We start from the raw sequence: 15,675 nt of genomic DNA, 5'->3' as shown, positions 1-15,675 counted from the left end.
GTCACCCCTGGGATAATCCTGGGCCCTTACATAATGTATCCGTGTAACCTTGGGTGAGTTACTCAACTTTCTACATCAGATTCTTTAACTGTAGGTGGTGAAGAGGAATAATACCTTTTTATACGGCTTTTGTGAAGATTAAATAAGATGATGCGAGTAAGTGCCTGGCACACAGTCAATAAATGTACTTTTTTTATTCCATTGAAAATTAAATATATTTTTTTAGAAATTATATGTGAACTGCCTTGACACAAAATTTGGCTTGTCTACCATCTCTGTCAGAGAAAATTGAGACCAATTTTTTTTAGAAGTTATAACTAAAGAGAATCCATTTCTACATCACTTGAAAAAAATCTCCTTAAAATTCTCTCCTTTATAAATCCTCCAAACTATGCTAATCATCTTAATTATAAAGTAGATTTGTTGAGTCCTCACTTTTCCCCCAGGAAAGAATCCTGAGCTCAATCAACATTGCAGATTGTGGAATGGCCTGATTTAGGAGGAAGTGCTAGTAGTGTCAAGGAAACGCCATCACAGGAAAGTAAACAATTTTAAAAGGAATTCACAGGAAGAAGCCTGTCTTTTTCTCCCCATATCTTTATGAGCTAGAGATGTTCAAAGAAAGTAAACAGGTTTCAGAGATGACTGAAGTGAAACGCATATCTGAACAATAGGTGAATAATAAGTAAATTTGATGGCCACAAGTTAGTGCTAATGGCCAAATGAAATCAATAACTGGAGACCCGGTTATACATTAGAGTGAGGTCTAGTAAGATTGTAAGACTTCTGTTCTCGGTCTCTGAAAAATGTGGCACAAAATGTCCCTGTAAAGAATATAATCAGATAATGTTTCTTTTAGCCATGTTCATAGTTCCAATTATTAAATTCTTAAGAAGTAAGAATAACACAATATGTGAGAACTGCCCAGAGTATCCAAACTCAGTGGGTAACTATGGAGAAGGACTAAAAGAATAAAGAATGGGTGTCACCCACAAAGTCTGCCTAACTTTTGGAAGTCCCTGAAGAGAAAGAGGGGTTGGCAGGACCACACGGAGGGGAGACACAGCACTGCATGCATGCATGATTCTAGTAGTATTCGAGAGTACAGAAACACATGAACACCGGGAAGAGACACATCAAATGGTCAGGAAGGGAGCAGACATAGGGAACTACAACCCTGGCCCGGCATGCCTGTTAAAACAGATTTCTTTCTGGCTTCCATCTTTTTCCTTATAGAGAACTTCAGATTTCCCTGAATGACCCCACACTCAATAGAAACTCTGGAGTTCAAACTGTACCAAGCCTCTTGTCCTATTAGGGAAGTGGAATATATTCCTCCAAAATATGAGCGGGGAAGGGAAAGTCTTTGAGACTGAGGAAGCAGGTGATCTACAAGTTCTGCCTGCCCAGCACTGTCCTCTTTATTCTGAAAGTACCATCCTGCTTCTCTTTCATGTTATGTTTTCCCAAAAACAGTGATTTTTTTCAGGGATGTGCATGAGACCCAAGTCAAGCTAACATAATTCAAGATCAGAATTTTGCTGGCGCCACTGGGAAAGGACAGCAATCTCTGAGAGTTTGCCAAGCTGGGGGCAATATGAACCCAGAGCTTCTAGTCTCTCTTCTTGACATCTCAGCAAGAGGATCTGCTCAAGAGAATAGGCAACACAGAGAAAAGAAGAGGTAGAAGTGGATGGAAGACTGATTCCTAGCACCATTGCTGGGGTACTTGCTCCAGCACACATAAAGCCCATCTCTGGACTTTTCAGATACAGAAGTCAGATAATTATTTTTTCAGGTCAGCTTAATTATGTTTCTGTCACTCACAACCAGCGAAGTCCTGCTTGCTACATTATCTTCTGCCCCACTGTGACTTCTGCCACGAAGAGCTTAGGAGAAGTTGAGGAAAATCTGTAAAGAATGTTATTCTCTCCCTCCTTAGCATTACAGTTCCTCTGACTCCATGACTCATTTGGCATATAAGCATTCTAAACTGAAATCATCGGCCATGGTTAACAGATAACTCATGTCTCTCTCTCTGGGAAACAGCATACATCGGCTGGCCTTTCTCTGTTTATGCCAAGGAGGTTACTTAATGCCTCGACAGAGGTCAGCCCACAGCCTAGTTCTTACAGCTAAGTCTTGATCATGGAGCCGAAAGAAATGCTCTGTGTTCTCTGCTAGTTTGTTCTCTGGCCAGTTTGGGCCTTGCTGGGATAGCTGGACCACTCTTCAGCCAGAGCTCCTTTGCCCAATCTGTATCGCTAAAACTCAACACTGGACACCCAGTCTGTCCACTTTATCTTACCCGTTATACTCCGGTATTTGATTTTCGCTTCACTCTCTTGACACCCTGGCATATAGCTACACACCTTTTGCTCTTTTCTGATTTCTTTCCTGTACTTGCTTAACTTAGCACCTGGGATTGTCATCTCCACCACTCTCCAGGCTCTTAGGTCTGGGTGCTGCTTTCTGAGTGTTCAGTTCCGGTGAAGATGGGATTGGTTATTTTAATAGGAAGATCTCTCTTGCCTGCTATGGAAATGCAGCGAACCTTCCAGTCTTAATGCAGTACAAGCTGTGCCCCATACTCTGCAGATCAACCTACTGCTTCTTTTGTGGGCACGGATACTGCCTTCCTTTCCTAGTCCCCACAAAATGTGTCTACTTAAGCATGTGATGAATAACTCAAGGGAGAAAGTGGCTGCATCAACCAGCTCATCAAGCTTTGGCATTTTGCTGTCACGCACAAATAGAAGAGGAACAATCTTCTGTTTCAGTAGGAACCAGATCCCACCATCTGGAATAAACCCTTTGATATCATTACTCTCCAGTTACTATGGGATTTTATCTCATCATTAGTGCATAAAACTGTCTTCAAATATTAGAAAGATGTGTCATAACATATTTGTATTCTGCATGTCCCCAAGGAACAAAACAAAGAAAAATTAGTGAAAGTTGGGAGAGAAATGTGCAGTTTAGTTTAGGAAAGAGCTTTTTAAGCTTTCAGAGCTAGCTCAAGATGGACTATGCTCTTTTAGTGGGTGGTGATATTTCTGTCACTTTGGTGTGCTTCAGTGATTTAACAAGTATTGGGTGAAGTCCCAGTAACTGGCACTGGAAAAATCATTTTAGCCTGGAATGAGGAATACTGGACCTGAAGCCAGAAACTGTCCATCTCTAGTTAAACCCTCTCCCCCACCCCCCACCTGCGGGCCCTGGGAAGCTTTTCTGTGTGTTCACTCTTTGACCTAAGAGCAAAACTCCCATCTGGTCTACCATTTGGCCTATCTTAACAATCTGGAACTCCAAAGTGCAGTATACTGAAAGAATCATTTCTGGTCTCTAGGGGATCTTTCCCCCGCCTGTGCTATGGTTAACACCACAGGGAATTATGTTAATTTATTCATATGTTCCTCTGACTGAAAAATGTAGACAAGTTGCCTTTCTGATGAGTAAGAGCACTTGTGATGAACCGTGGAAGTTTCCTCTTGACCTAATGATCTTCCTTCTATCTATTCCTGTTCTCTGATATGATGGTTTCAATTTTTAAATTAACAAAGTGATAGATTTAGGTTTTTGCTAATATCATCTTTTGTCAAACTTAAATGTTAAGGGTTTTATGTATTCTTTACTAGATAGCAACTTCTACAAATTTGAGAAAAATGTGTGTCTGAAACCTTTTAATGGAGCTGGAAAAGATGTAATAAGGCTAATTAAAATGAGAGATTAACAATTATTTTTTTAAGAAGGAAAAAAGATTAGGCATATTCGTCAACCCAGAGAGAAGGCAGTTAAAATGAGGCTTGACACAAGTCTGTGAAATCATGGAAGGCTTAATAAGATGGATATGACATTCTTCAGAATGTTCTGGAATAGCAGATTGTGGGCACTTCCCTTAAGGTTTGAGAAAGTTAAAATTTTCAACAATATTTTGCCCTGTTGACAAAAACTTACATTTTGACCTTCTTTTTCTTTCCTATGCCATATATCCTGAGGATCATCCACAGAAAAAGCTGGATTTGTATTCCACACTCAACCACACTATTCAAGAAAAAACTCATGAAAATTTTCCAAATATCCAAACATAATGAAAAGATCAATGTTAAAATTAATCTTTGGATAAAGGTGATGGAAATTTAGACTTCTGAGGTCTTCAAATGTCTCCTACTTTCTTTCAGGTCCTTTTCATTTCTAGTCCCTGCTCTGAGTGAAATCTTCAGGGCATGTAGATTAGGAATGTAATTGCTGGCAAATCACCCATTATTAAAATTCCAATCAAACAATTAGGATGATTCACGGAATTCTCATTAGAATGAGACTGTACCAAATTTTGAGGTTAAGCTTGCAACTGTGCAGGCCAGAAAAGTGAGCAGAGCTCTCTAGACATTTCTTTAACACAAAGGGATGTATGCTTGAAGGTTTCGTTTTGAAATCCACTAAAAAGAAAATTCTCTGTGATTCAGACCTATAGATATTTCTAATCTTAGTCATGTATAGAAATCTTTGCAGTATCTCAACGTTCTTCTGAAGCTGTGTGTCTTTCACTTTTTTTTTTTTTTTAATTTGTTGGTTACAGTTTCCTTGTATCCAGGGGAGGAAATCTTCAGACTGAAAAGATCCAAGTGGCTGCAGGGCACACTAAAAGCTGCAGTGGAATCTGCTAAACATAATTTCTCAAATGAACATATTGATTTTTTAAAATAAAAGAGCAAAGAAATGAATGGAGGAAAGGAAAGGAAAAACTCAGGAAGCTGGATTTGTAAATTAAGATGGCTACCTAAATGAGTGTGGAGAGGACTATATATATGTTTTTAACTCGTCCAAACCTTTTTTCAATCAGTGCACAGCCCTATGTGTATAGTTTGTTCACTGAAAAGCTACCTGTAAACACATGGTCTCTGAGAATCTGTAGGTTGACCTGACCTGATAGGTTTTTTTTTTTATGTCCTTTTACAAGGAATAATATACTTAATTTTGACATTTAAATATCTTAATGATGTGGTACTACAGGGAAAGCTACAATTACATTTCTAAGTAATATCTGCTTTTCATGATCGAGCATATTTTAAGAGCACAATATTTTGAGAATATTTTTCATGAGAAAAAAGGGGAAAATTTAGTACCAAGACATGTTCTCAGTATTTTCCTTACTTATTTCCAAATATTTTCAGAGTGGATATGTCACTTTTCAAACACGGCAAATATAATATTTACAGCAAAGAGAAAAATTTCCATAGATGGCAGAAATGAGTGAAGGTAATACTGTCTTAGCATATACTTTTGCAAGGAAGAGAATCTTACTCAAATAAGCTTGAGAAAATACAGTATATTAAGTGGATAGTGATTTAATAGACTCCAAGATGAAGTTAAACCACCAGATATTGGGAGGGGCAGGAACCAGATACCCCTAGGGGCCTGAGCAGCAGACATTCATCGTATCTGAATCTGACAGTTGACCATAAACATGAGACAATGGGTCTGAGTGACATTGTCTGGCCTATGTATAAATTGGCTCCTTCAGGCCAGGCTACCCCCTTGATTAAATTAGAATTGTTAGTGATGCTGAGTGTACAAGAATATATTTTTTTATAAGTTATGTGGAAGGGGAAAAATATGGCATATATAGTACAATCACTAAGATAATTGAAACTTGGATTATGCACAGACAAAAGTTATCACTTCCTTGAAGTATAGCTCTGCAACTTCTATGTCAGTGTTTGAATTAATGCCCTTAAAAGATCAAAGCCTGACACTGACATTCTTTTTCTTTTTTAAGGAATTTCATGAATACAATTCTGAAGTCTCTAATATATTTTAGCTCCAAATTAGGGTGAACACCCTTCTCAGAAAACAGTTACCAGAAAACACTTAAGTGTTTTTACTAATGCATGAATGGCAGCAACTGGTAGTAATAATTACTCCTTTGGACTTACTGTATAAATCACTGCATATAATTCTTTAGCATTTAATGTAATCTTAATGCTATGCCAAGTAATTTCAACTAATAAATACATAAGTAAAATAGCAAAATGAAGCCAATAAGGTTTGCTAAAAACTTTAGTTTTCATAATATGAGTAAATGTGTCTTGAAAAATCTCTGCGACACCTAAGATTGCTATTATGACTCTCAATAATTGTTCTAAACCTGGATATTGTTAAAACTTTAATGGCAAGTATAACGAGAAATAAATAATCAACATACATGATGGAGTATTAGCATCTCAGCTTCTAACATTTGAGCCATAAAGGGAGTCTTCTGCTCTTTATTTCACTCAGGAATTCCTTCTCAGAATGGTTCACATGGATTCCTTCCTTCCACATGTATTCATTATTCCCTAGCAGTGATTTAGGAATTCAGCTAACATCCATGACCTTTCTCCACCTTTGCTCCCTTAGTTCTGTCCTTCAGTAGAACCACAATAACCTACAAAGATGGTGCTCCCTGGCTTAAGTGCTTTAATGGCATTTCCTGGCCTGCAGTATAAACTTGAAGCACTCTTGCATCTCAGAGCACAAATTCCTTCTTGCCCAGCCCATTCTTCCGTTTCCAGATTTTTCTCCTCCCCCCTCAGCCTTACAACTGATGACACGCTCATAACATGAAATACTTGTCACTCCCATCCACCTTATACTTTTAGATCTTGTGCTTTTTCCTCTAGCTGGAATATTCCCTCACTCCATTTTTTACCTAACTGGCTTCTGCTCCCCCATAAAGACTCCGCTCCTGGCTACCCAATCCTAGGAACATTCCTGGAGCTTATCAAACTAGGCTAAAATTCCCTGCCCCACTGTGTTATCCCAAAGTGTCCTCTATGTACCTCAGTCACAGTATCTATGATATCATATAGAAATGACTTGTTAGTGGGTCTATTGTTTCATCAACTATAAGCAGCTTCCATATTGTACCAGCCCCTTCCTACTAGGGACTTAGACTTGTTGAACAGAATGAAACTTCTGATACAGTTATCAGCTAATACTATTTCTGACAACAAAAAAATGAAGCTGTTTCATAAGGAATTTGAAATTCCAACGGACAAAACTTACAGACTGATTATTTTAAAATTTTTCCACTGCTTGAGGAAAGTGAATTTAATCTTTTAATTTTTCTCATTAGTTCACCACACACAAAAAAGTCAACGCCTCGATGTTACCCAAGAGGATGTTCCTGGCAAGCTGGCTCCCTGCCAGGACCATCTCCACACTTTGTCTAAGGTGAGACAGTGACTGTTCAAGTAGGAGACACGCTGAAGGGTCTCCAGGCATGGCTGAAATGACGGATGCATTTTCCACATGAGAATTCTGTAATCACGACTGTTACAAATAGCGTGACTTGGATCAATTACCCAAATCAAACAGCATATTTCTGTTGTTCAATAGCCTAAACTCCTCCTTATTTTATATTTCTAAGTATAGTAAGAATATAAATAGAAACTTTATAAATGCTATACAATGCAAAGGAAAGACCTACATATGTAAAATAAATAAAATAGATCACTATATACATTGATTATTCAGAAAAAAAATCTATGTCCTGTATTACCTGCATGTCTCAGGTAACAGTGATTTGGAGTGAAGCACATCTGAATCGTCCAGAAAATTGCTGCAGTTCCACACTTCACTACATTAATATAAGAATGGTCTCAGGACAAGTTTTAGATGAAGCAAACTGAGATGAAACTTAAGAAAGAAGGTAGCATTCTACTTTCTTATTAATGACACAATTAAAATTATTTCTTATCTTTGCTTTTGTCTTACATTCTGCACATTCTAAAGCTTAATCAGGCTCCCTACAGAAGATCACTGGTTTTTTTTGTTGTTTTTCTTTAATGTTTTTTTTTTTTTTATTTATTTCTAGGAGAGAGAGAGAGACAGCGTGAGCAGGGGAGGGTCAGAGAGAGAGGGAGTCACAGACTGAAACAGGCTCCAGGCTCTGAGCTGGCAGTCAGCACAGAGCCCGACGCGGGGCTCGAACCCACGAACTGTGAGATCATGACCTAAGCGAAAGTCGGATGCTTAACCGACTAAGCCACCCAGGCGCCCCGAGAAGATCACTGTTTTAGGGGCACCTGGGTGGCTCAGTCGGTTTAGCGACTGACTTCGGCTCAGGTCATGATCTCATGGTTTGTGAGTTCAAGCCTGCATCGGGCTCTGTGCTGACAGCTCTGAACCTGGAGCTTGCTTTGGATTCTGTGTCTCCCTCTCTCTCTGCCCTTCCCCAACTTGTGTTCTGTCTGTCTGTCTGTCTGTCTCTCTGTCTCTCTCTCAAAAATAAACATTAAAAATTAAGATGTGGTTTATCTATACAATGGAATACTACATGGTAATAAGAAAGAATGAAATCTGGCCTTGTGTAGCAACATTGATGGACCTTGAGGGTGTTATGCAGAGTGAAATAAGTCAGGCAGAGAAGGACAAATACCATATGTTTGCACGTATAGGAGGATTAGGAGGAACTTAACAGAGGACCGTGGGGGGGAAGAAGGGAAAAAATAGTTGGGGAGAGGGAGGGAGGCAAACCATGAGAGACTCTTGAATGCTGAGAACAAACTGACGGCTGATAGTGGTGGGAGGGAGGGGAAGGGGGGAGATGGGCATGGAGGAGGGCACTTGTGGGGATGAGCACTGGGTATTATATGGAAACCAACTTGACAATAAACTATTTAAAAAAATAAAAATAAACATTAAAACTTTTTTAAAAAGATCACTGTTTTGCAATTCAATACTCAGTTTTTCACAGTATTTCCATTACTAAAGAGGGGGTATCTCAAAAGTAAACACACAGAAGGGTGGCTGGGTGGTTCAGTCTGTTAAGCAACCACCTATTGATTTCCAAGCAGGTTACTATCTCAACTTCAAGATCCATTTCCTGGTTAGTTCCTAAGACCCAGCCTGCATCCAGCTGTGTGCTGACAGCTTGGAGGTGGCTTGGGATTCTCTCTCTCCCTATACTCCTCCCCTGCTCACATGTGCACTCACCCAAGTACTCTCTCTCTCTCTCAAAATAAATAAACTTCAAAAAAGAGTAAACATATAGACTTAAACATTATAAAATGTGCCCTTTACATATTTTCTCACTCTCTCCTTCATCAGCATGTGCTTGTTCACACCTTCCCTACATCATTTACAGAATCCAATGATAAAAAAGTTCCTTACTTGGTATTATGTGTATCAATGGTATGGAAGAGCTCATGTAATTCTTCTCCACTCAGAACACCATCTGCAAAATATGCTTTGAATTCTTCAAAGGACAATTTTCCATCATCTGAAATAATAAGAACACACAGAAGAGAGGCAAATCATTTCAACTTTGTATATTGTTTTGTCTTTTAATTTTAAAATCCTTGCTCAAATGCTTATGCAGTTTTATTTGTTCATGTATACACATTTATTTACAAAGAAAGGGGGCACCTGAGTGGTCAGTCGGCTGAGTATCTGACTTTGGCTCAGGTCATGATCTCATGGTTTGTGAGTTCAAGTCCCACATCAGGCTCTGTGCTGACAGCTCAGAACCTGGAGCCTGCTTTCGTTTCTGGGTCTCCCTCTCTCTCTGCCCCTCCCCCACTCAGGCTCTGTCTCTCTCTCAAAAATGAATAAATGTTAAAAAAAATTAAAAATAAAAAGAAAGAGTAACAGAAGGTGTTAAAAAGAAAACTAATTTAATACATTTTTATAGTACATGGACTTCAGATATTTACTCCCTGATGAAAGAAGTCTTCATGGTTTTAAGTATGTTTGGATTCATTTACTTCCACATTTAACAAGCAAACATACCAAAAATATATCCACACAACCAAATAAAAGCCTAATACAGAGTCAATTATTCAGATGTTTTGTCTTCATATACAGGACCTAGCAGTTTACAGGATAAACAGATGTTTAATAAGTGTATATTGATTAAATAATCATGTAGACTTCAGAATTATTATTGCAATCTAACAAACTGTTCATTCCTTTATTATTAAAACAAATGAACACATTTAAAGATAAATGCATTTTACTTGTGGGATACAAATGTACATGAAAAATCAGGGAGTCTAATAAAAATAAATAAGCGGTGTAGGGGCATAAGTATAACTATGTTACACTGTAAAACACAGTAAATGCAGTAAGAGATACACTGTGGAATGTATGGGTGTCAGGGTAACACAAGATCCTTCATTTGGGAACATGAGCAGTTTTAGTAACTTTTGTACCTGACTTTCAATAACAGGTAAATCTGGATAAGCAGAGATGGAAGAAATACATTAATAACAGATGAAAGTAAAAGATCTCTAGAAGATACAGCAGCAGAGAATTTAAGGGAGTGAGTGGACATGAAGGAAAAGGAAAGTATCCTTCCTTCTGAGGAAGAAGCTGGTTTGCCAGTTATCTCAGGTAAGTTGCCAAATGACTTAAGTGATGGACTAATCTTCTCCCTTTACAGAGACAGCAGATCACTAAGGAGGGGGAACTCAGGGTCACAAAACTCCTACATGTGGTCCTACCAACATTAGATTGAACAAAGTGGAATCTTCTTTGAGAAAAAGGAGGTAAGATTTGATAGAACTGGATCTTCAAGACCCATTGAGCTTATTTTTTCATCAAAAGATGGCCCACAGACCACCTGGAGTTCAGTTAAAATGCAGATTCCTGGGCCCTACCAGAGAATCTGAATCTCATAGAGGGGGTGGGGGGTGGGGCTGTCAAGGAATCAGGGTTTTTAGTGACTTGTGAGACTCCTCCTCACAGTAACTCTTAACATAAAGGACACAATAGACTGAATCACTGAATGACCTTCTTTTTCAGATAGGGCTGTAACATTTTCAAAAATCCTGATTTGCAAAATATAAATTTAAACACCCCTGAGAGTTTTAAAACTGCATATCATTTTACTTTTTAACTTAATAAGTGCATTAAACCAATCTTCTAGTTAATTCTTGGCACTAGCTAACTGGCCAGAAATAATATTAGAGGTCCCAACAAACTCAATCAGGATCTTGCACTGAATGATTTCCTCACTCCTAGACGTCTCCTGGACCAGTCTGCCGGGCTACCAGCTCAGTCAGTTAAACAGCAAAGGAATCCACTGTAAAATGGTGAATCCACAGGCTTATCAATTGTCCACTTTTGTATTTATGCTTTTGGATGGGCTATTTTAGTGTCATTGTCTCAAATGACTATTTTAACTTTGGCTCCATGTAACCTGATGTATATTCCAGACTAGATGTAGTATAGTGTCTCTACTGTGTATCTCCTTATTTTGACCAAAAAAAAAATATCACCAGGTTGGGGAATTTGACACAAACCACATCTAGGTATATGTGAAAGAAAGAGAAGGAAGGAAGGAAGGAAGGAAGGAAGGAAGGAAGGAAGGAAGGAAGGAAGGAGGGAAGGAGGGAGACAGGAACAAACCCACTATTTCCAACTGTACTATGGACATTTGTAACAAAAGTAATACATACATATTCATGGTGGAATGTTTTCCTTGGTGACTATTTAATAGTTCTCATGTGAGCTAAACTAGGCTATTAGGGACCTTAAGTTGTCTGAGCACCCTATGGACAGGGTGGGCCTCTGTAATACTGCTTTATAATCACCCTAAGTAAGGAAGTTCAAGTAATAATGTAAATACTACCAAATAAAAGCACTGAACAACAATTCTCTGATGATTCTATGGGGGCTAATAGCCCTTTTTCTTCATAATTCTTATTAGAAAAAATATTAAAAGAAAAAGAAGTCATTCAATTACAGTCCTGACTTGAAGGACGGAAACTGAATTTTGAAAGCCTGTTTTTACCACAGTCAAGACTCCTGGAGGTCTTAAATTCAGGCTGCCATACTTTTAAATAAGCAATTGTACAGTTACTTTGGAATATCTGTAGAATAGTGCCCTAATGTCAAACAAAAGTATTACACTTTTTTAAAAAAAATTTTAAAGTTTATTTATTTGAGAGAGAAAGAAAGAAAGAGAGAGAGGGAGAGAAAGAATCCCAAGCAGGCTCCGTGCCATCAGCACAGAGTCCTATGCAGGGCTCGAACCCATGAACTGTGAGATCACGACAAGCCAAAATCAAGAGTTGGATGCTTAACCAACTGAGCCACCCCAGGTGCTGCTACAGCATTTTTTTTTTTAAAGAAAAAGAGACAAAATACCCATTTCTAATGTGGTTCCACACAAAGCAATTTTAATTTTTATTAAAATATTTATTTTCAACTTCAATTTTCCTGAACTTTTGTTTTGAAATGGAACACAATTAAACTTTGATTTAATATGGTTTGGCTCACAGAATAGCCAAATGTTATGAGATCTGATATACTATGATAGTAAATCTTAACCTTTACCACCAAAGGGTACAAGTTTTCCAGCTTTTTCTATTTGAATTACATGCTTTGCCTGAGTTTGTCCTGGGCATACCTGGCCCTTCTCTGCTATATTTTTAAGATATTCTGGCCTTGGGGTGCCTGGGTGGCTTGGTAGTGGTCCAACTCTTGATTTCCCCGTAGGTCATGATGCCAGGGTCGTGGGATCAAGCCCCACATCAGGCTCTGTGCTAAGTGTAGAGACTGCTTAAGATATTCTCTCTCTCTCTCTTTCTCCTGCCCTCCTTCGCCCCCACTGCCCCTATACCCTATTCATGAGTTCTTTTTTTCGCTAAAATGATAAATTTAAAAACTGAAGTATTCTGGTCTTATACTCTACATTCCATTAAATTTTGGTATGGAGGTAGCAAAGTGCAGTTGCTTATAGCAGTCTTAGAACAAAGAAAATCTTGAGTCTTCCACATGCACTTGGCATTTACTAGTATAGCACTTTCATCCATTCTCTCATGAATTTTTTACTTAGATCCTACTATGTTCCAACACTGTTTTATGCTAAGAATATAGGTAAGTAAGTCCTTAAGGATTTTGTAATTATGGAGGTTATAGCAAATAAACAACCAAATACCATATGATAAGGACAATTCAAGGGGAAACAGAATGATGTAGGCCCATGTAGGGAAGAAAGGTAACCAAGATCTAAGTGTGCAGGGAAGGCTTCCCAGACTATATGACATTTCAGCTGAGATACAAATGAAAAATAGGGGTTAATGGGGAAAGACCTGCAAAGGGGAAGAGTATGCAAGGTAGAAGAAATGCCAACTACAAAGCTAGGAGGCAAGAAATAATATAGGTTGGGAAGTGAAAAGAAAAATCAGATCTAATGTAACAACAATGTGACTACGGTTAACAATATTGTATTGCATACTTGAAATTTTCTAAGAGTGCAGACCTTAAGTGTTTTCACTGTAAGAAAAGAGTAATTATGTGAGGTGATGAGTATGTTAAGTAGCTTTATTGTATTGAATATTTCACAACACATATGCATATCAATTTATCAAATTGTATACCTTAAACACATCCGATCTTAAATTGTCAACTATACATCAATAAAGCTGGGAGAAAAGACTACATACTGAGTGGGAAGATGGAGAAGCCAGAAAGTTAGATACATAAAAAAAAGACAAAAATCATGGCAATGACGTCTGAATATACCCCAAGAGGAGCCACTGTCCTATTAGAAACTTAACTGTGGTTGCCAGTGGGTAGAATGCGGCAGAGAGGTGTGCCACCAGAAGGGAAGACACATTAGAAGTCACTGCAGTGGTTAGGGTAAGGCTCAATGGTGGTTAATATGTTAATATTTGATTAAATATAATAGATTAAACACTTCCTATTAAATGTACATATCACTTTACACAGTGCTTTAATATCATTGTGCACTAACATCCTTATCTCTACACAGCCCCCACCTGTTAAACTTGTTATAATGTTACAATGTTATAAATTTGTTTTCAAACAAGTTACTGGGCAAAGCACTCCCCAAAATCTGAGAAACAGGCAAAACCAGAGAATCAGAGCCAAGATCTGCTTTCGCGGGGCAGAAGATACTGGAGCCGTAAACTGATAGGATCACTTACGCGGTAATTTTGATGGTCGCTGGAGGCTGAGTACTGCCTAGCATGAGAGGGGGAAACTGCTACAGGCTTCAGTGTTTAGGGAGCTTTCACACTTCCATGGGTTTTACCTCCAGGAACCCTACCAGGCTCTCATAGTGAGGAGACAAAAAAGACCACCTTGTAACTCCGGCAAAGGAAGAGCAAGAGGAAATCATGGAATATACCCAGGGTGCTCTTCATGACAATGTCTGTTCTTCAGGGGTAAAGATTTTTACCAGAACCCTATCCCATTTGGGGAAATGACATTTCTCTCCCTGCAGTCCCCTTTAGACTTCATAGCAAATATGTTTAAGGGAAGATAAGAAACATTTGTGAAGGTCAGAGCCCAGAAACACAGGTCCACTAAAAGACCAAGATTTAATCACAAGAATATAGAACACATCTGTTCCTCCATTCCTTACCATCACACGAACATGGATCCCATATAAATACTGTGGATTACAGTTGAAAGAGCTGTAAGATTCCGCTTCTTTCTGAGAAGGAGTACTTAGGGAAGCTCAAGTAAATGGGGGAGGCAAAAGTATGAGAAATTTGAAGGCTTTAGCACCTACAGCTAGAGCAAACATTAAACAGTGCCCAACTCCTAGCCAGATTAACATAATTTCTCAAGCTAGAAACCTATTAATCTCATTTTCTATTACCTGATACATCATGATTGGCTTTCACAAAAATATTACCAGGAATGCTAACATGTGAAAAAAAGCATAGTCTGAAGATACAAAGCAAGCATCAGAACCAGACCAGATCTGACACAAATATCAGAATTGTCAAACAAGAAATTCTAAATAACTATGATTAATAGGTTAAGGGGTCTAACGCCGAAAAAAAAAAAAAAGAGAGAAGAGATGGGTAATGTAAACAGAGAAATGGGAACTCTAAGGGAAAAAAATCAAAAGAAAATACTAAAAATCAAAAACACAGAAATGAAGAATTCCTCTGATGGGCTCGTCAGTGAACTTGATATAGCTGAGAAAAGAATCAGTGAGTTTGAAAAAATAATAAATAAACAAAATCTGAACGGAACATCTAAGAACTCTGAGAAATTTCAAAAGCTGTTACATACATGCAACTGATGAAGAAGTAAAGGGAGTACAGAGCAGAAGAAATATCTGAAATCATAATGGCTAACTTTCTAAAGGTAATGACAGAAACCGAACTACAGATCCAGGAAGCTCAAAGAGCACCAAATAGGATAAATTTTTGCCTTGACATCCCCCTACTCTGACCTAAGCAGTTCTATACCAAGGCATATCATATTCAAACTAGAGAATACCGAAGAGGAAAGTTATAAAGAGAAAGAAAAATAAACATTAACCTACAGTCTATGTTGAACCAAGAATACAAATTAAAATTACAGTGAACTTCTCATCAGAAACAATGCAAGCAAAAAGTGTGGAGTGAAATATTTAAAGCATTGAAAGAAAAGTCCCATAATCTAAAATTTTATATACAGTGAAATTACTGTTCAAAAATGAAAGCAAAATAAAAACCTCAGATGAACAAAACTGCAGAAATTTATTGCCAGCAGAACTTCTCTGCAGCAAGTGTTAAAAGAAGTTCTTAGGGAGAAGGAAAGTGATATAGGTCAGAAACTCAGATCCCTGTAAAGAATAGTGTCAGAGAAGGAATAAATGTTAATAAAATATTTTGTTTTTTTTTAACTCTGAATTAATATAAGAGCTAAGTCTATAAAGTA

General features: G+C 38.1%; 1 protein-coding gene across 1 annotated transcript in view; it reads right to left on the bottom strand.

Annotated features, from left to right (window-relative positions):
• Positions 1–15,675, bottom strand: part of NECAB1 (N-terminal EF-hand calcium binding protein 1) — a 184,024-nt gene that overhangs the window by 136,440 nt on the left and 31,909 nt on the right. Inside the window, exon 7 of the mRNA XM_077771332.1 lies at positions 9,157–9,265. Coding sequence (XP_077627458.1) covers positions 9,157–9,265 — 109 coding nt within the window. The remainder of the gene's footprint in view (positions 1–9,156; positions 9,266–15,675) is intronic.

Source organism: Crocuta crocuta, unplaced genomic scaffold (assembly GCF_008692635.1).
Source record: "Crocuta crocuta isolate KB4526 unplaced genomic scaffold, BGI_CrCroc_1.0 scaffold235, whole genome shotgun sequence".
In the NCBI taxonomy this organism is placed as follows: Eukaryota; Metazoa; Chordata; class Mammalia; order Carnivora; family Hyaenidae; genus Crocuta; species Crocuta crocuta.
This window is presented reverse-complemented; position numbering and strand designations above follow the sequence as displayed.